Raw genomic sequence first — 21,955 nt, 5'->3', positions numbered from 1 at the left:
TACTCTGTAGATTGGTTGAGGTGGTTCTTCCTCAGGCCGTGGATCAGCTGGAGTGGTTCTTATTTTCCCTGCAACTTGGAGCAGCTCTCTTTCAAGTTGCCTGTTCTTTGGGGTGGCTTTGCTCAGTAGGTGGCTGAGCTGGGGTGTCTTTCTTGCTTGTTTCATTCTTGGGCCCAGTACAGAGGGACAGCAGCTACCTCTGGGTATTGTATTCTCTTGGTGGTGGTACCAGCGTACATACATCCTAAGCTTTTGCTTGCATCACATTTGCTAAAATCCTGTTGACCAAAAGCAAATTACATGGTCAAACCTAAAGTTAAGATAAGGGTAATACATGGTGCTCGTCCACCGTCAGGCCATGACAAAAATGTGCATGTTTAATACTACAGGATTATAAAGAAATGGGGTTACTGTTTCAGTCTATCACAGTATTATCTTAGAATTTTTTTCATTGTAAGAAAAAAATTCACCAATCTGTTGTCTACTTCTGTGAGTTTGTTTTTGTTTTGTTTGTTCATTTGTTTTGCTTTTTATATTTCACATGTGAGTGAAATCATGGAGTATTTGTCTTTCTCCATCTGACTTGTTTCACTTTGCATAGTACTCCCAAGGTCCATCCATGTCGCAAATGGCAAGATGACATCTTTTTGTTTATGGCTGAGTGGTATTCCATTGTGTGTACATACCACGTCTTCTTTATCCATTCACCTGTCAGTGGACACTTAGGTCGTTTCCAGCTATGTGTTTGTTTTTATCTGCTCATTTCTTCTCAGTTACTGAAGAAGTTACGTTACAGTGTCCTCCACTGTTTGAATATTTTCAATTTCTCCTTGTAGGTCTGTCAGTTTTTGCTTTTGAGGCTATGTTTGTAAGTGCCTAAAATAAAATTTTATGTCTTCTTGGTAAATTTGTCCTTTTGTCATTGTGGTTGTGATCTTCTGGATCTCTAGTAATACTTTGGTTTCCTTAAAGTCTGTTTTATCTGATGTTAATAGAGCTATACCTGCTTTTATATATTTTCTTTCCCATTCATTTACCTGGTGTGTATATTTCTCCTGTTCTTTTACTTTGTCTTTCTGTATGTTTTAGATGAATCTCTTGTAAACAGCATTAAGTTAGGTTTTTTAAGTCCAGTCTGGTTGTCTTCTAAATGGACCATTTTGTCAGTTTATATTTTTTTATAATTGCTAATATATTTGAGTTTAAACCTGACATCGTATTTTGTACTGTTTGTGCCACCTGTTTGGTTTCATTTTCTTTCTTTTCTTTTTTGCCTTTCTTTGGATTGATAATTTTTAAGTCAGTTTAATTCCTTCTGCTTGTTTGGAAATTATATCCTCTTTTTCATTTGTTACTCTAGAAATAACAACATTTATCCTTAATTTATTTTGACAAATACTTTTCCCTTTTTTCAGGCAATATAACGACCTCTGTTTACCTTTCCAAGCTTTTCATTCTCTCTCTATTTTTAAACCCCACAAGAACATTGCTTCACATATAGTCAGTATACTTTTAGAAATACCTATATGTATTCATTCTACTATGCCATTTTATATAAGGGTCTTGAGCATCCATGGATTTTGGTATCCTTGGGTTCCTGGAACCAATCCCCCGCAGATGCCGAGGGACAATCATTTATTTACCACTTTTTTTTTTGCTCTTCATATTTTCCAATTAGTATCATTTTCCTTTTGTCTGACCATCCTTTGTAATTTTCTTTGAGTAGACCTGCAGGTGACAAACTCGTTAGTGTATCTAAAAATATCTTTATTTCACCTTCATTCTTGAATGATGTTGGTTATAGAATTCTAGCTTGGCAGTCAACTTTCAGCACTTTGAAGATAGCATTCTACTCTCTTGTGGCTTTGGTTGTTGAGAAGTCAGCTCTTAGTATGTTACTCCTTTGAAGATAATCTCTCTCTCTCTTTTTTTTTTTGCTGAGGAGCATTTGCCCTGAGCTAACATCTGTTGCCAGTCTTCCTCCTTTTGCTTGAAGAAGATTCTCCTTGAGCTAATATCTGTGCCAGACTTCCTCTATTTTGTATGTGGGTTGCTGCCACAGCATGGCTGCCAACGAGTGGTATAGGTCTGTGCCTGGGAACCAAGCCTGGGCTGTCAAAGCAGAGCGTGCTGAACTTAACGTCTAGGCCATGAAGCCAGCCCCAGTCTGTCTCTTTTTTATCTCTTTCTCTCTTCAGTTTTGATTTTGTTTGTCAAACTATGGATTTCTTCATTTTCTTATTGGGCTATTTGAATCTGTGAAATAATATCTTTGATCAGTTATGGGAAATTCTAGACTATTGTCTCTTTAAATATAGCTTCTCCTTTCCTCATGAAACTGTGTGATTGGGTGTGTATTAAATCTTGTCACTCCGCCCTGTTGCCTCAATCTTTATTTTTCACATTTTTGTCCCTCTTTGCTGCCTTCTTGATTGTTTTTATGATTTACATTTCATTTAACTAATTCTTATGCTATATCTATTTTTTGTTGAACTCATCCTTCAAGATCTTGATTTTGGTTATTTTTGGTTTTTAGTTCTAGTATCTCTTACTGGTTCTTTTTAAAATCTGAAAAAAAATTTTCTTTAATGTTTCCAGTTGTCAGTTTTCAAGCTTGGCCTTTATTTCTTGGACATTAAGCAACTGTTAAACTTAGTTCTAGATTCTTGTGTTGATAATTCCAATCTCTTAAATCTTTAAGGAATCTACTTTTACAGTTTTTTCTTCTACATTTTGTTCATGATGCCCTGTTTCTGTGTATGTCCAGTTTTGTGTGCTTGATCATGTTTTTGAAAAATTATTTATGGGAATGATTTGATAAAGCCTTATATGGGTCACAATCTTATAAAAGGTAAATAAAAGCTCAACATATAAATGAGCAGGGGTAGTTACTATCAAAATCTTGTTTAGACTGTTAAAGCTATACATGAAAATATATTCCCCCAAATTTAGAGAGTTCAGCTTTTCTTATTTATCCATTTCATGCGTAATTTGTTAAAAGACTATAAAGCAATATTTTTACATAATTTTTTTCAGGCAAAATATTTCATGTCCCTTGTGAAATATCACAAATCGTTTGATGTTATCCAATTTTGTAATTCGTAACAGGTAAAATGTGCATGATTTGAATAGGTATTCTTAGCTTTGTAACCTCAATTTTTTTCCATCAATATTATTTATTTAACTCTTGGATTGGGGGAGAAATTTTAGTTATATATTGATTAAGATGTAAGGACTTACCTGCAGAGGGAATGTAGGTAGATATCCAGTATTTTAAGTAGTTTGATTTCCAGGTAGTCAGTACTGTAAGAACTATATATTATTTCCTTATTGAATAATTGTCAAAAACCTCCTCAAGGAAGCAGCTGAGGAAGACCAGAAATGTGAATCCATCAAGGAGTTGATCCAAAAGCAAAAGGTTCAGATTCTAGTAGTATAATATCATAGTGTTTTTGGCCTATTATATCAGATCTAGGGCTTAAGATAGTTGTGGTTGTTCAGTGGCTCTCAACTCCGACTTCATGCTATAATCATTTAGAGAGTTTTTAAAAATATATATTATTGCCTAGGCTCACCTCTAGGTGATTTCAGTATGCAACCAGGGTTAAGAATTACTGCTTTAGTAGACCAGTTTGAGGAGGAGTTTAACAAACTAATATTGCAGTAATTTTCAAACTATTGACATGTTCCTTTGAGATGTCACAGTGAGTGCTTCCTGAAGGAGGCCGACTGGGCACCGTTAAACCCTTCAACCAGAGCAGTTTGTCTGTGTCATGTGCTATGATTCCATTTAATGTTTCCTTCATTAAAAGAGTATCCTTGTCAAAAAAATTTCGATTGACCTTGGCTCACGTGGCTCTGAGGTAAGGTGGTGGTTAGATTCTACATAGCTTTCCAGTAAGATGATAGACTAGATAGTTTGAAAACCCTTTTGAATCAAAACACCTTTTAAATAACATAGATTAGTTTGCCAGGAAGTAAAGGGGATTCCAAAGGGCAAAAACAAATATGAAATATGAAAACCACAGCTTTGAACTGATGCTGGTGCTGCCTTGAAAGAATTTGCCAATCTAGGTAATGTATTAATTAGCTTATATTGTTAAACCACCCAAAAACTTAGTAGCTTAAAACAATTATTTATTTAGCTAATAATTCTTTGATTCAGTAATTTGGGCTGGGCTTAGCTGAGCAGTTCCCGTCTTAGCTGGACTCTGTGATCAGCTTGATGATCTGGCTAGGGGCTGGGTAGTCTAGGCTGGCCTTGGCTAGGACACCTTGTCTCTGCTCCAGATTTTGTATCATACTTCAACTGTTAACCTTGGATTATTTTCACGATGGTAGAGCAGGGTTCCTAAAAAGAGAGAAAGAGTGCAAAGCCACTTGTGAGGCATAGGCTCAGATCTGATACACTGTCATTTCTGCTGCACTCTGTCGTTTAAGGCAAGTCACAGGTCAGAGCCCAGATTTAAGACATGGAGAGACATGTTTCCCATCTTGGTGGGAACAGCTGCCAAAGTCATATTGTAAGGATAATGGATATAGGAAAAGGAATAACATTAGCCCTTTTTATAAACAGTATTCCACAGATGGCAAAGGGGTTTAGGACAGATGAGACCTAAGAACTTACAGAAACATTAATGAGGCTTAAGAAACCATCAGTAAAACCTGTCAATAAAAACCACCTCATGGAAAAAGTTCACAATGAACTATTCTCTTGCTAGCATAAGGAGACTTTTCTGTCCTTGGCCTAGTTTCTGGTTTGGATCTCCCTTGAGAATTTGTTACCACAGGGCTGTCAAAGGGCCTAAGGTAGGTTTGGGACTTGTTGGAGTAGTCCTGGGTTGGTATGTATATTATATTTCATGACATGGAAAGAGTTTCAAATAAAATAGGCTGGCAGATTTGAAAAAAAGAACTTCTAGAAATGGGGTAAAACATAGTCATTGAAATTTAAAATTCAGTGGATAGTTAAAAATTAATAAAATTTTGATTGACCTTGGCTCATGTGGCTCTGACGTAAGGTGGTTGTTAGATTCTACATAGTTTTCCCGTAATAATGATAGACTAGATAATCTAAAAACCCTTATGAATCAAAACACCTTTAAAATAACATAGCTTAGTTTGCAAGGAAGTAAAGGGGATTCCATGGGGCAAAAACAAATATGAAAACCAAGTTGTATACACCTGGTTGTATACACTACTAAAGAGAAAAGTAGTGATGTGAAAAATAGATCCCGGGAAATTGCTCACAAGGGGCATGGATATAAAAGAGAGGTTAAAAGACTGGTGGGTCATATTAGGAAGGGACGTTTATTTAATACTTTCAAGAAGAAGAGAATTGAATAAATGGGAAGGAGACAATATTTGCAGAAATAACACTTAAGAATTTGTCAGACTTGGTTGAAGCCATAAAACCTGAGATTGAGGAACACAAGGCCTGTGCTGGATAATCACTTTTAACCCATTCCTAAACATACAGTAGTGAAACATCAGAGGGAGTTGGATAGGTTCACTGGTTAGTGAGTTTTCCTACCTTTAGTTCTGCAGTTTCATAGGTTTGCTTCCACTCTGGCACCTCTGGAGGAGTCTGGGTGCATACTACATACAAAGATCAGTTTCTGTAGAAGAAAGGAAACATTGTTTTAATGTGCGTTTGTGTGTATTTAGATAGAGATATAAATATAATCAATCTTCTGATTGGTGCTGGATTACTTGCCCAGTTCTTATCCTAAAACTTTTGAGTGGTTCCTAGATGGTGGACCCTCATAGACTAGAGCTCTAGGCTACAACCTGACAGGAAAGGGAGGTGGAGAACTTCCATGGACAACATAGTTGGATGCTACCTCTAGTGCTGGGTCATCTATTGTAAGGGATTCCAGTACAGATCTGGACCTTTTTAAATTTGGACATTTGTGGAAATTCTCTGGACCATGCTTACACATCCTCCCTATGTGGTACAGAATTCATTCAGTATAGAGTAAGGCTATTAATATTTTGTACCAAAAATTTTGGAACTATAGTGGCTTTATTAATTTATTTTTGAAGAGGAAACTTGTATCACTTAATATTTGTATGCTTTTCTTTTTTTTTTAAGGAAATAAACTTTTTATTTTAGACTCCCAGAAAAATTTCAAAGATAATACAGAGTTTCCATATACCCCACATCCAGTGTCCTCTGTGGCTGACGTCTTACGTTACTAGGGTACATTGGTCACAATTAATGAATTAATATCGATCCATTATTATGAATTAATTCGCAGTTTCTTAGCTTTTTCCTAATGTCCTCTTCTGTCCCAGGATCCCATGTAGGATACCACATCTTGTTGTCATGTCTCCTTAGTCTCCCCCAATCTGTGGCAATTTCTTTGATTTTGATTACCTTGACAGCTTTTTTTTTAATTGAGTTATTGATAGGTTACAATCTTGTGAAATTTCAGTTGTACATTAATGTTTGTCAGTCATGTTGTAGGTGCACCACTTCACCCTTTGTGCCCACCCCCCACCCCACCTTTCCCCTGGTATCCACTGAACTGTTCTTAGTCCATAATTTTAAATTCCTCATATGAGTGGAGTCATACACAGATTATCCTTCTCTCGCTGCCTTATTTCACTTAACATAACTCTCTCAGGGTCCATCCATGTTACTGCAAATGGAATGATTTTGTTCTGTTTTGCGGCTGAGTAGTATTCCATTGTATATATATATATACCACATCTTCTTTATCCATTTGTCTGTTGCTGGACACTTAGGTTGCTTCTACGTCTTGGCTATTGTAAACAGTGCTGCAATAAACTTTGGGGTGCATAGGACTTTTGGGATTGCTGACTTCAAGCTCTTTGGATAAATACCCAGTAGTGGGATGGCTGGATCGTATGGTAGTTCTATTTTTAATTTTTTGAGGAATCTCCATACTGTTTTCCATAGTGGCTGTACCAGTTTGCATTCCCACCAGCAGCGTATGAGGGTTCCTTTTTCTCCGCAACCTCTCCAACATTTGTTGCTATTAGTTTTAGATATTTTTGTCATTCTAACGGGTGTAAGGTGATATCTTAGTGTAGTTTTGATTTGCATTTCCCTGATGATCAGCGATGATGAGCATCTTTTCATGTGCCTATTGGCCATCTGTATATCTTCTTTGGAGAAATGTCTGTTCATGTCGCCAGCCCATTTTTTGATCGGGTTGTTTGATGTTTTGTTGTTGAGTTGTGAGAGTTCTTTATATATTATGGATATTAAGCCTTTGTCAGATATATGACTTGCAAATATTTTTTCCCAGTTAGTGGGTTGTTTTTTTGTTTCAATCCTGTTTTCATTTGCCTTGAAGACGCTCTTTAGTCTGATGAAGTCCCACTTGTTTATTCTTTCTATTGTTTCCCTTCCCTGAGAAGGCATTTTGTCCAAAAAGATCCTTTTAATACTGATGTCAAAGAGTGTACTGCCTACGTTTTCTTCCAGAAGCCTTATGGTTTCAGGTCTCACCTTTAGGTCTTTGATCCACTTTGAGTTTATTTTGGTGAATGGTGAAAAAGAATGGTCAATTTTCATTCTTTTACATGTGGCTTTCCAGTTTTCCCAGCACCATTTGTTGAAAAGACTTTCTTTTCTCCATCGTATGCCCTCAGCTCCTTTGTCAAAGATAAGCTGTCCGTAGATGTGTGGTTTTATTTCTGGGCTTTCAATTCTGTTCCATTGATCTGTGCACCTGTTTTTGTACCAGTACCATGCTGTTTTGATTACTGTAGCTTTGTAGTATGTTTTGAAGTCAGGGGTTGTGATGCCTCCCGTTTTGTTCTTTTTTCTCAGGATTGCTTTAGCAATTCGGGGTCTTTCGTTGCCCCATATGAATTTTAGGATTCTTTGTTCTAATTCTATAAAGAATGTCATTGGGATTCTGATTGGGATGGCGTTGAATCTGTAGATTGCTTTAGGTAGAACGGACATTTTAACAATGTTTATTCTTCCAATCCATGTACATGGAATGACTTTCCATCTCCTTATGTCGTCATCCAATTCTCTCAGAAAGGCCTTGTAATTTTCATTATATAGGTCCTTCACTTCCTTATTTAAATTTACCCCAAGGTATTTTATTCTTTTTGTTGCGATTGTGAATGGTATTGTGTTCTTGAGTTCTTGTTCTGTTGGTTCGTTACTTGGAGTATAGAAATGCTACTGATTTATGCAAATTGATTTTATACCCTGCAACTTTGCTGTAGTTGTTGATTATTCTAAGAGTTTTCCAATGGATTCTTTGGGGTTTTCTATATATAAGATCATGTCGTCTGCAAACAGCGAGAGTTTCACTTCTTCCCTCCCTATTTCGATTCCTTTTATTCCTTTTTCTTTCCTGATTGCTCTGGCCAGGACCTCCAGTTCTATGTTAAATAAGAGTGGTGATAGAGGGCATCCTTGTCTTGTTCCTGTTTTCAGGGGGATGGCGTTCAGTTTTTGCCCATTGAGTATGATGTTGGCTATGGGTTTGTCATATATGGCCTTTATTACGTTGAGGTAGTTTCCTTCTATGCCCATTTTGTTCAGAGTTTTTATCATAAATGGCTGTTAGATCTTGTCAAATGCCTTCTCTGCCTCTATTGAGATGATCATGTGGTTTTTATTCCTCAGTTTGTTGATGTAGTGTATCACATTGATTGATTTTCGGATGTTGAACCATCCGTGTGTCCCTGGTATGAATCCCACCTGATCCTGATGTATGATCCTTTTGATGAATTGCTGAATTCTGCTTGCCAAAATATTGTTTAGAATTTTTGCATCTATGTTCATCAGTGATATTGGCCTGTAGTTCTCTTTTTTTCGTGGTGTCCTTGTCAGGTTTTGGTATCAGCCTGATGTTGGCCTCATAGAATGTGTTAGGAAGTGTTCCATCTTCCCTAATTTTTTGGAATAGCTTGAAAAGGATAGTTATTAAATCCTCTCTGAAAGTTTGGTAGAATTCCCCAGGAAAGCCATCTGGTCCTGCGGTTTTATTCTTTGGGATGTTTTGATTGCTGTTTCAATCTCTTTCCTTGTGATTGGTCTGTTCAAATTGTCTGCCTCTTCTTGAGTGAGCTTTGGGAGATTGTAGGAGTCCAAGAATTTATCCATTTCCTCTAGGTTATCCATTCTGTTGGCATATAGTTTTTCGTAGTGTTCTCTTATAATCCATTGTGTTTCTGCAGAGCGTGTTGTCATTTCTCCTCGCTCATTTCTGATTTTGTTTATTTGAGCTTTCTCCCTTTTTTTCTTTGTAAGTCTGGCTAGTGGTTTGTCAATTTTATTTATCTTCTCAAAAAACCAGCTCTTTGTCTCATTGATCCTTTCTACTGCCTTTTTCATTTCAATAGTATTTATTTCTGCTCTGATTTTTATTATTTCTCTCCTTCTGCTGACTTTGGGCTTCATTTGTTCTTTTTTCTCTAGTTCAGTTAGGTGTGCTTTAAGGTTGCATATTTGGGATTTTTCTTGTTTGTTAAGATGTGCCTGTATTGCGATGAATTTTCCTCTTAATACAGCTTTTGCTGTATCCCATATGAGTTGGTATGGCATGCTATCATTTTCATTTGTTTCCAGGTATTTTTTTATTTCTTCTGTAGTTCCTTCAATGATCCATTGCTTGTTCAGTAGAGTGTTGTTTAGTCTCCACATCTTTGTGCCTTTCTCAGCTTTTTTCTTGTAATTAATTTCTAGCCTTATAGCACTATGATCTGAGAAGATGCTTGTTATTATTTCAATTTTTTTAAATTTGTAGAGGCTTGCCTTGTTTCCCAACATATGGTCTATCCTAAAGAATGTTCCATGTGCACTTGAGAAGAATGTGTATTCAGCTCTTTCAGGGTGGAGTGATCTATATATGTCTGTTAAGTCCAATTGTTTTGGTTTTTCATTTAGCTCCACTATTTCCTTGTTGATTTTCTGTCTGGATGATCTGTCCATTGATGTGATTGGGGTGTTGAGGTCCCCTACTATTATTGTGTTGTTTTTAACATCTTCCTTTAGGTCTGTTAATAGTTGCTTTATGAATCTTGGTGCTCCTGTGTTGGGTGCATAGATATTTATAAGCGTTATTTCTTCTTGATGAAGTGTCCCTTTGATCATTATATATTGTCCCTCTGTGTTTCTCTTTACCTGTCTTATTTTGAAATCCACTTGGTCTGATATGAGAATTGCAACACCTGCCTTTTTTTCCTTGCTATTTGCTTGAAGTATTGTCCTCCACCCCTTCACCCTGAGTCTGTGTTTGTCCTTGGGGCTGAGGTGTGTTTCCTGGAGGCAACAAATTGTTGGATCATGTTCTTTAATCCATTTTGCCACTCTGTGTCTTTTTGTTGGAGAGTTCAATCCGTTCACATTGAGAGTGATTATTGATGCATGTGGACTTAATGCTGTCAATCTGTCGTTCATTATCTTGTTTTCCTGTGTTTCTTTTCCTGTTTGCTTTAGACTACCCATTTAATACTGCAATTTCTTATGCTGGGTTTCTTAGATTTTTCCTTATTTATGATTTGTGACTCTGTTCTGTACTTTATTTTAGTGTCTACCTTGAAGTTTGTATTTAGAATCTCGTGTATAATATAGTCTATTCTCTGGTGGTCTCTTATCTACTTGACCAATACTGATTTAGACCCTTTGCTCTTCCCCTCCTAAATAATTATTTTCATTTTTTATTCCAACTCGTCTTATTAATTTGTAGCTAGAGTGCTAAGATCGTCCTTGTTTTGGTAGTTTCCTTACCTTTACCCTAATGCTATAATTGAATATTTGCTATCCTGTTCTGGTTCTATCCATTGGTCTCCCTAGTCTGTGGATTGTGTCCCCTTTCTCCCTTTTTTCTTTTTTCAGGTATGAGAGCCTTCTTGAGGATTTCTTGTAATGGAGGGCTTTTAGTTACAAATTCCCTTAACTTTTGTTTGTCTGGAAAAGATTTAATTTCTCCCTCATATCTGAAGGAAATTCTTGCTGGATAGAGTATTCTTGGCTGAAGATTTTTATCCTTTAAAGCTTTGAATATATCACTGCATTCTCTCCTAGGTTGTAGGGTTTCTGTAGAGAAATCTGCTGACAGTCTGATAGGGGCTCCTTTATAGGTTATTCTCTTTTTTTTTTTTCTTACTTCCCTGAGTATTCTTTCCTTATCTTTCCTATTTGCCAACTTCACTACTATGTGCCTTGCAGTAGGTGTGTTTACATTGACAAATCTAGGAGATCTAAAACCCTCCTCTACACACATTTCTCCGTTGATCCCTAGATTTGGGCAGTTTTCTTCAATAATTTCGTTAAGCACACTTTCTGCTCCATTTTCCTTTTCCATATTCTCGGGAATTCCTATGATCCTTATGTTCTTACTCCTCATTGAATCCATTATCTCTCGGATATTTTCCTCATTTTTTTTTATTCTTAGTTCTCTTTCTTCCTCTGTCTGGCACCATTCAGCCTGTCTGTCTTCGATTATGCTAATTTTCTCCTCTATGTTGTCTACACGGGCATTCAGGGAATCCGTATTCTGTTTTATCTGGTCCATTGTGTTTTTCATCTCAAGTAATTCTGTTTGATTCTTCTTTATGATTTCAGTCTCTTTTGTGAAGTAACTCCAGAACTCGGCTTGTTTCTCTATCTTTCTCTCTACCTCATTGAGTTTTTTGATTATAGCTGCTCTGAATTCATTATCACTTAGTTTGCCTAATTCCAAGTCCTCAGGACTTAATTCTGTGGTTTTATTGTTTTCCTTCTTGTCTGGGGCTTTTATAAATTGCTGGGTGGTAGGGGAGGGGTTTTTTTGCATGGTGGTAGAATTCGGTTGCAGTTACAGCCTGTCGTCACTAGATGGGGGTCGAGAGCCACGTGTTATGAGCTGTCCGCCTTGGGGCAAGATGGCTGCGCCCACTGGCTTTGCTGGGGGGGAGGGGCTGTTACTCACACGGCTGGTCTGGGTTCAGATCAGTTCTGTTCTTTGGTCTCCCAAGGCCCTTGATTTATGGGGTCCCCACGGACGGAAGCTTTCTTCCCGTCAGCGGGTCTCCACTGAACCAGCGGCAGGAGTCCTGGATGATTCCTCCATCACACAGCCCCTCCCCCGCTCCTTCCGACCCACGCCGCAGCGATCGCAGACTCTAGGGGAGGGAGCGATGTTCTCTCCTACCGTTCCAGCGCCTCCGAGGGTGTAAGCAAGGTTTATGATCTCCGCCTTTTTGGTATTGTAGGTCTCTAACGAGCTGGCATTATGTTTATTCTCTGAAATTCAGTTCTTCCAATCTTTTGTTATATTTTGGAGGGGAGAGAATCCCGGGTCAGCTCACCCTGCCATTTTGCTCCGCCCCCTCTCTCTGACAGCCTATTTGTATGCTTTTCTAAATGTAAATTGTTGAGAAGGTAACATTAAGTCAGGTTTTCTGTTGTTTTACTCTAGGCAGCACACTTCTGCTTTTGTTCCTTCATCAGGACGCATTTATTCTTTTGGACTTGGTGGTAATGGGCAGCTGGGAACTGGTTCAACAAGCAACAGGAAAAGTCCTTTCACTGTGAAAGGGAATTGGTTCCCTTATAATGGGCAATGTCCAACAGATATCGGTAAGTTCTGTCATATTAAAGCTTTGCTACACACGTTAAAGTTACTGTTAAAATATTGCTCTTAAATGATGAAGTTTTTATGATTGAAATGAAAGAATTCCAAGATACATTGTTCAGTGAAAATAGCAAGATACAGAACAGTGCATATGATTAGTTTGTTTATATTTGCTTATATATGTGTAAGGAAAGTTGAGATAAGTAAAATAATAGAAGTGATTCCAGAGGATTGAGTATATGGGAACTGGGTTGTGGCTAGATACCAGTGCAGGGGAGTGTTTCTGTTTTTTTATTGTTTAGCTTTTTATTTTTTTTGAAGATTGGTACCTGAGCTAACATCTGTTGCCAGTCTTTTTTTCTTTTTTTTTTTTTGCACTCAACCTACTTTTTTTTTTTTTTCCTGCTTTATCTCCCCAAATCCCCCCTTAGTTTTATATCTTAGTTGCAGGTCCTTCTAGTTGTGGTATGTGGGACACCGCCTCAACATGGCCTGATGAGCGGTGCCATGTCTGCGCCCAGGATCTGAACCAGCGAAACCCTGGGCCGCCTCAGCGGAGCACGTGAACTTAACCACTTGGCCATAGGGCCAGCCCTGTTTTTTTTTTTTTTAACAACTTCTTCTCCCCAAAGCCCCCCAGTACATAGTTGTATATTCAAGTTGTGAGTGCCTCTGGTTGTGCTATGTGGGACACTGCCTCAGCATGGCCTGACAAGTGGTGCCATGTCTGTGCCCGGGATCCAAACCAGCAAAACCCTGGGCTGCAGAGCGTGTGAACTTAACCACTCAGCCACGGGGCTGGCCCCTGTTTTTTATTTTTAATTGTGGTAAAATACACATAACATAAAATTTATTAATGTAAGCATTTTTTTTTTTGAGTGGGGAACATTGGCCGTGAGCTAACATCTGTTGCCAATCCTCCTCTTTTTGCTTGAGAAAGATTGTTACTGAGCTAACATGTATGCCAGTCTTCCTGTATTTTGTATGTGGAACGCCACCACTGCATGGCTTGATGAGCGGTGTGTGGGTCATCGCCCAGGATCCAAACCCTCAAACCCTGGGCTGCCAAAGTGGAGCACGTGGACTTAACCACTGTGCAACCCAGGGTGGCCCAACTTAACCATTTTTCAAGTGTACAATTCAGTAGCGTTAAGTACATTCACATTGTTGTGCAGCCATTCTCCAGAACTCTTTTCATCTTGCAAAACTAAAACCACCATTCTATATTCTGTCTCTATGAATTTGACTTGACTCTAGGTATTTCGTATAAGTAGAATCATACAATATTTATCTTTTTGTGACTGGTTTATTTCATAAACTTAGCATAATGTCCTGAAGGTTCAATCATATTCTAGCATGTGTCAGAATTTCTTTCCTTTTTAAGGCTGAATAGTATTTTATTGTATGTGCATACCACATTTTGCTTATCTGTTCATCTGTTGATGAATTTCTTTCCTTTTTAAGGCTAAATAATATTTTATTGTATGTCCATACCACATTTTATCTGTTCATCTGTTGATGGACAATTGGATTGTTTCCACTTAATGACTTGTGAATAATGCTGCTATAAACATGGGTATACAAATATCTGTTCAAGACCTTGCTTTCAGTTCTCTTGGGTATATATGGAACTTTAAAGTTGTATAACATTTTCTATTTTTTTGAAATTTAAACCATATGAGTATATTACCTACTCAAAAAATTAAAATTTTAAAATTTGCTTTTTATGTCCCTACCGCTTTAGCCAAGTATGTAATTTATTTATTTTTATTTTCTATTATTATTTCAGTAAATCTGGTTGTTTTTCATTGATATTAATTTCCTAACTAAAGAGTTTGAAATATTCGAATGCTCGTTTCTCATTCAGTTCTTTGACATGCAGCAATCAAAATGTGCTTTTCTTTTCTATTTCCTTTACCATCCTACGCTATTCTTTAGAATTGTTTTCTTAGTTATTTTGTCTGTGTTTGAATTTCTTTGAGACTTTTCTTTGAGTTGTGGGATTTGAGTCTGTTGAGACTTTATTCAGTGATGAGCATACTGTGAAGGTTGACGTTTGAAAAGGTCCATGGCTTTTTATTGTGAATGATCTTGAAGATTCTTTTTAATTAATTTTTTTGGTAACTAAAAGGCTGTCTCAGTTATGCTTTCATTTAGCAAAGGTCAGGATATGATGCTATTTTTTCTTGTTTTTGTTTGATTTTGAATTTAGAATATGCTTCATTTTCTTCCATTTTCTCTTAGTTGTGGAAAATGCATTTATTTTAGTAGTAGTAGTCTTTCTCTTATGTCCTTAGCAGCATGTTGGTGTTTCCTCATATCAATTTCTTCCGCAAAACACCCTGTTAATAACCTGATAAAGAGATTTTGTATTTTAAAGCAGCATGGGTGTTGTAAGGAATCATGTATTTCTATTTATAAAGTTTAGTCTCTTTAGGGATGCATTTTATTGCTCTTGAAACTCCGTATCTTGAGATTAATTATTTGTATAAAAGTGAAAAGGAGATGGAGTTTTAAAATTAGTTGTTTTGTTACAATTTAGTTTCATCAAAAACTGTTGATTCACAGTAGCCAAAATGTACAGACAGCTCAACTGTGCATCAACAGATGAATGGATGAAAAAAATGTAGTGTATACATGTAATCAAATATTAGTCAGCCGTAAAAAGGAATGAAATTTTGATACATGCTGCATTATCTTGAAAACAGTAAGCTAAGTGAAAGAAACCAAACATGAAAGGATGAATATTGTATCCTCATATATGAGGTACCTAGAACAGTTAAATTTATAGAGACAGAAAGTAGAATAGTGGTTACCAGGGGCTGGGAGGAGGGGAGAACGAGGAGTTGTTTAATGCGTACAGAGTTTGTGTTTGGGATGATGAAAATGTTCAGGAGATGAATAATGGTGACAGTAGTACAACATTGTGAATGTACTTAATGTACTGAATTGTACACTTTAAATGGTAAATTTTATATTATGTATATTTTACCACAATTTTAAATATATATATATATATATATAAAATGGTTGATAATTATTTCGCACTATACTAAAGCTGTGTAGTATAAAAACTAGTTAAATGTGAATTTAATTTACTCAGCTCCTCCAGAGGTGAAGCCCATGGGACCCACCATAAACCACATAAACTATCTGGTGTGTTCTCAAGGCCTCAGGTAAACAAAGCCGTTCTTAACAGGATGTTCCAAAGATTTTGAGATTATCTCCTTGGGGCTGGGCAAACCCTTCTTCAGAATGCGTAAAGTTTGGACAGCTGTATTAGTTTACTAGGTCTGCTGTAACCAAATGTCACAAACTGAGTGTCTTGAACAACACAAATTTATTGACTCATAGTTCTGGAGGCTGGAAGTCCAAGACCAAGGTGTTGGCAGAGTTGCTTCCTTCTCACAGCTATAAAGGAGAATCTGTTCCATGTGTCTCTTAGATTCTAGTGCTTTGCTGGCACTCTTTGGCATTCTTTGACTAGTAGATCTCTGCCTTCATCTTCACATGGTGTTCTGTGTTCTTATCTGTGTCCAAATTTACCTTTTCATAAGGACACCAGTCATTTTGTATTAGGGCCCCTCCCTACTCCATTATGACCTCAACTTAACTAATTGTATCTACAGTGACACTGCTTCTGAATAAAGTCACACTCTGAGGTACATCAGATTAGGACTTTGACATAGGAATTTTGGGGAGACACAATTCAACCCATGACAACGTTCTAGAACTGATGAGTTAATACTTTACTGCACTGGAGGCATCATAGGCATTGGCTCCATAAGTACAGCCAACCTTTGAAATAAAGTTTTGAAATAAAGTTATGACTTGTCATAACTAATTCTGTAACAGTGATTCTCAAATATGACATGTTGGATAAGTTCTTGGTCGCGTAATTGATTTCTTCAATCAATTATGAAAGAGGTACAAGCTAGTAAAAAGGGGATTAGATTCTTACTGAACCCATGCAAATAAGTGTATTACTGTTAAATGATGGGAGATCTAGTAAGAATTTGAATTCTCATTGAATTCTGGGGATCAGCAAGAATCAGTGAGGACGATTGACCGTGAGCTAACATCTGTTGCCAGTCTTCCACTTTTTGCTTGAGGAAAATTGTCGCTGAGCTAACTTCTGTGCCAGTTTTTGCTGCCACAGTGTGGCTTGTTGAGTGGTGCTAGGTCTGCACCTGGGATCTGAACCTGTGAACCCTAGGCTACTGAAGTAGAGTACTTGAACTCAATGACTATGCCTCTGGACCAGCCCCCAGATATAATTCTTTTTTGATTGATATATAACTTTATATTAGTTTTGGGTGTGCAAAATAATGATGCGCTATTTGTATGTATTGCGAAATGATCACCACAGTAAGTCTGTTGACATCCTTCGCCAGAGTTAAACAGAATTTTTTTTTCTTGTGATAAGAACTTTTAAGACGTATTCTCTTAGCAACTTTCAAATGTGCAGTACAATATTATTAACTATAGTCACCGTGCTGTACATTACATGCCCAAGACTGACTTATTTTATAATTATAAGTTTGTAACTTTTGACCTCCTTCACCCATTTTGCCCACCCCCTACTTCTGGCAACCAACCACCACTTTATTCTCTATCTGTGAGTTTAGTTTGTTTGCTTTTTTCTTTTTAGCTTCTGCATACAAGTGAGATCATATGGTGTTTGTCTTTCTCTGACTTATCACTTAGCATAATGCTCCCAGGGTTCATCCATGTTGTCACAAATGTCAAGATTTCCTTCTTCTTTATGGCTGAGTAGTTTTCCATTGTGTATATATAGCACATTTTTTTTATCCATTCATCCGTTGACAGTCACTTAAGTTGCTTCTGTTTCTTGGCTATTATAAATAATGCTGCACGGAACATAGGGGTGCATGTATCTTTTTGAGTTAGTGTTTTTGTTTTCTTCAGATAAATCCCCAGAAGTAGAATCATGTGGTAGTCCTATTTTTAATTTTTTGAGGAACTTCCATACTGTTTTCCATAGTGGCTGCACCAATTTACATTCCTATCAACAGTGCACAAGGCTTTCCTTTTCTGCACATCTTTGCCAACATTTGTTATTTCTTGTCTTTTTGGTAATAGCCAATCTAACAGATGTGAGGTGATATCTCATAGTGATTTTGATTTGCATTTCACAATGATTAGTGATGTTGGGCACCTTTTCATATACCTATTGCCCATCTGTATGTCTTCCGTGGAGAAATGTTTATTCAGATCCTCTGCTCATTTTTTAATTGGATTGTTTGTTTTTTTGCTATTGAGTTGTATAACTTCTTTATATATTTTGGATATTAACCCCTTATCAGATACATGACTTACAAATATTTTCTCCCATTCAGTAGGTTATCTTTTCTTTTTGTTGATGGTTTCCTTTGCACAGCAGAGTTAGTTTGATGTCATCCCACTCATTTATTTTTGGTTTTGGTGTCAAATCCAAAAAATCATCACCAAGACCCATGTCAGAGAGTTTACCATCTCTGTTTTCTTCAGAGAGTTTACCATCTCTGTTTTCTTCTAGGAGTTTTATGGTTTCCTGTTGTACATTCAAGTCTTTAATCCATTTTGAGTTAGTTTTTGTGTATGGTGTAAGATAGTAGTTCACTTTTATTCTTTTGCATGTGGCTGTCCAGTTTCCCCAACACCACCTATTGAAGAGAGAGTCCTTTCTCCGTTGTGTATTCTTGGCTCCCTTGTTGCAAATTAGTTATATATGTGTGGGTTTATTTCTGGGCTCTCTGTTCTCTTCCATTCATCTGTGTGTGTGTTTTTATGCCAATACCCAACTGTTTTAATTATTATAGCATTGTAATTTAGATCAACCCTTTCCTAGTTCTTGGTTGTCTCTCAAACCTTTGTGATTGTCCAAACAGTCTGTTTTATTTTTAGTGGCTTCCAGTAGTTGAGAGTGTGCCAAGACCTGTCACAAGGGAAGGATCTCAGTCAGTATGTCGATTCAGGCTGATTGGAAGCCAGACCCTCAGGCAGCAGCTTTTAAAGTATGTAAATATATACAATCCTATGGGACCACAAGCATCTGTCTCCCTGGCCACCAGAGCCAAGCAGTGTAGAGGTGTCCCCTGAGCAGCAGCCCTGAAAATTGGGGCTCCAGACAACTTTTATAAGCTCCTTTCCAGGAGACACTGGGGACTTGGAGCAAGGCAGAGGGAGAGCATAAAGATGGCATCCACCAGCCGTTGTCCCCAGAGATTACCTCAGTACATCCCTAGATGTATGCTAAACCAGAAGCCTGCCCCTCTGTCTGAAGCTCCAGAACAAGCAAATAGGCCTTTTTCACAGAAAGACTGGTGGTGTGTTTCAGTCTGCTGTTTTGGCTGTGTGCTGGTGCCTGTAAGCAGCCAAGAACTGTTTCTCTGATTGTTACAGTCCTGTGGAACCCAGGAACACAAGCCTTGCTATCTACCAGAGCCAGGCAATCAAGGGGCGTCCGCTAGGCACCAGCCACTAAAACCAGGACACCAAATGTAAAACTCAGGGTACCAGATGCATATACAAGCTCCTTCTGGGAGATACTGGTGCTCTATAGTGCAGCAGAGGGAGAGCACAAAGAGTCCTCTCCCTTTGAGGTCTTTGGAGAGCATTACAGTAGGCTCTTGGTTGTGTGTTTAATTAGAAACCTGCCTCTCAGGCCAAAGCTATGAAGATAAACTAGTAGGCCCCTTTCACAGAAAGGTTGGGTGCCTCAGTCTGTTGCCTCTTGCTGTGACCTGGGACTGGTAGCTGGTTAAGAACTCTTTCTCCATTGGTTACAGTTATGTGAGCATTATGCCCCACTGCCCCCCAGAGCCAGGTGATCTAGAGGTATTCCCTGGGCAGCAGCCACAAAAGTTGGGGCACCAAACGAGAATACAAGCTCCTTTCAAGGAGACATCAGCAAACTAAGGAAGGCAGAGGGAGATACCATTTTTAAATGTTTCATTTCAGCTTACCAAAGCAGAGTTTACAAAATTGTTGTGAATTAGATAACTTTCAAAGAAGGAGAAATGATTTATATATCCAGAAAACAGAACATTAAAACAAAATTAAACATTATTTCAAACAGATAACCACAGTAAGTTTTTCTTAACCAGTTCATTCCTATGTAACAAGTTCTTGTTCTGCTAAATCTTTAAGTAGCAGTTTCATAAAACTGCTTATCAACTTAAAAAAAAAAGGAAAAATCCTAATGCAGTCCACTGGTGTGTTCTGAAAGTTATCTAAGCCATGTCTCCTCAGAAGCCTGTTCCCAAGTGTCTATTCTTTGATGTATAAGTAGTTTCTAATACCTGGTACAGTCATGTTCACAGAGCTCTGAGACTGTCCTTCTTAGTTGAAAACACAAACTCTGGCCTGTAGCTTATAGGAGAATCTTCAGGCAAGCATCAGAGTAAAACAAAAACTATCAACAGATGACAGAGGTTTAAAATGACCGTGGCTAATTTATTACTGATAATTGTCAAGCGGAAAGATCTGATGAGGGTTCATAATAAAAATAATATGGCTGACAGGGAAATTTGGTTGTTTCTGTGGCATGCAAAACACGTTATTCCAAAAAGCTGTTTAAACAGAATGTTTCTAAAGATGATGATTAAGCTTGTTCTCAAGGAAGTAAGTGAGTCTTACATCTAATTTATAAATATGGATCAGTATAACTTTTTATAGATGAAAAAATCTTGAGATGTAACATGATAATCCTGAGACCTAATGTACCAGGAATGACACCAAGAATATCAAGTAAAGAGATTCACTAAGTCAGGTGATCTAGCTTAGACATCTGTATTTTTATAAAACTTCATGAATAAGTCTGAAATACATCCCCATTTGAAAACCATTGGCCTTGAAGATGCTAGATGTGAATTAAAGCAGTAAGATTTTGTCAGAAAACATTTAAAATAACAGTTAAATAATAACTGAAATTAAGACTGCCAGCACTGTACCACCAGAACTTTGATAAATATAGGAAAATTCACCAGAACCATTTCAGAGTGTTGAATAGTATTTCCCTTCATTTTTAAACATATGGAAAGCAAGGACATTGACTAATCTCTAGGGACTTCTCATAAAACAAACAATTTTTGGAATATTTATATTAATTACATTTTACCATATAAATTTAACCTAGGGAAGGTCGAGTACCTTTTCTGATTGGGCAGCTCTTCCCATGGAACTTATAATAGTAAGACATCATACAAACCTAATTCTTTCTAGCATCTCTTCTTATAAGTTGAAAGAGCAAATCTTTGTGATTCTTCAGGGCCTCTCTGGGAAATCTCAAAGATATTTTCACTAATACGTAAAAGGTATCTTGGAAGTTTTATCTTTCTATATTTAGGATCTGAGTTTGGGAAATGTGTTAGTTTGCTGGGCTGCCATAACAAAATACCTTAGACTTGGTGGCTTAAACAACAGAAGTGTATTTTCTCACAGTTCTGGAAGATATAAGTCCAAGATCAAGGTGTCTGTAGGTTTGCTTTCTTCTGAAGCCTCTCTCCTTGGCTTGCAGATGGCTGCCTTCTTACTGTGTCCTCACATGGCCTTTCCTCTGTGTGTGTGCATTTCTGATGTCTCTTCCTCCTCTGATAAGGACACCAGGCATTATTGGATTAGGGCCCCACCGTTGGATTAGGGCCCCACCCTAACAGCCTCATTTTACCTTAATTATCTCTTTAAAGGCCCTATCACCAAATACAGTCATATTCTAAGGCACTGTGAGGTTAGAGCTTCAGCATAGGAATTTGTTGGAGGAGAGTGGATATTATCATTGATGCTTGAGAAACAATACTTGGTTACCTATTTTATCAAAGTGACAATAAAACATTTCAAAATAAATATAAGTAGTAATCTGATTGAAAGGAACTTTAGCTCTTTCATAAGTGAGGAGCCTTTTTGTTTTTCTCCTTAAATAATGAAAGACAGTAAAGTCAACATAAGGCATAGAAAATTATTCTAGCAAGACACAGGACTTTTGCTATTTAGCAAATTACACAAAAAGCAAAGAAAAACTTTTTATATTGTAGGTGAAGGCATTAACCAGTAAACTGTGGGAGCACACCTTTCAAAACTGAGTGAACTTTGCTACGATTTTAACGCGTTTTATGACTTCTTTCAGAGTCAGGTATAAATCTGGGCAAATGAAATTCACTTACCACATTGTATCTTCAATTACACTCTTTCGTATTCTGGAACAAACTGACTCTTGCTTGAGGACAGTAGTATTGTCTCAGAATGTCCATGAGGTCAAAATGATTTTCATATTAATACTAAGATATTATCTATGTTAATGTGTGGTACATTTGTTATTGCTCATCTTCAAATTTCTTAATTTTAAATTCTAATATGATAAGTGTTAGTGCTTTTAATCCACATAAACAGAAGCTCTTTGG

The 21,955-nt window shown here is 37.4% G+C and overlaps 1 protein-coding gene across 17 annotated transcripts in view; it reads left to right on the top strand.

The window, feature by feature from the left end:
- Positions 1-21,955, top strand: part of HERC4 (HECT and RLD domain containing E3 ubiquitin protein ligase 4) — a 141,033-nt gene that overhangs the window by 56,076 nt on the left and 63,002 nt on the right. For all 17 annotated transcript variants that reach the window (XR_011523882.1, XR_011523885.1, XR_011523878.1 and 14 more), the window contains one exon: positions 12,399-12,559. Coding sequence is in view for 8 of the 17 variants with exons in the window: in XM_070563888.1 (XP_070419989.1) it covers positions 12,399-12,559 (161 nt within the window). In the remaining 9 variants the exon portion in view is untranslated. The remainder of the gene's footprint in view (positions 1-12,398; positions 12,560-21,955) is intronic.

The sequence above is a fragment of the Equus przewalskii genome, chromosome 1 (assembly GCF_037783145.1).
Source record: "Equus przewalskii isolate Varuska chromosome 1, EquPr2, whole genome shotgun sequence".
Classification (NCBI taxonomy): Eukaryota; Metazoa; Chordata; class Mammalia; order Perissodactyla; family Equidae; genus Equus; species Equus przewalskii.
This window is presented reverse-complemented; position numbering and strand designations above follow the sequence as displayed.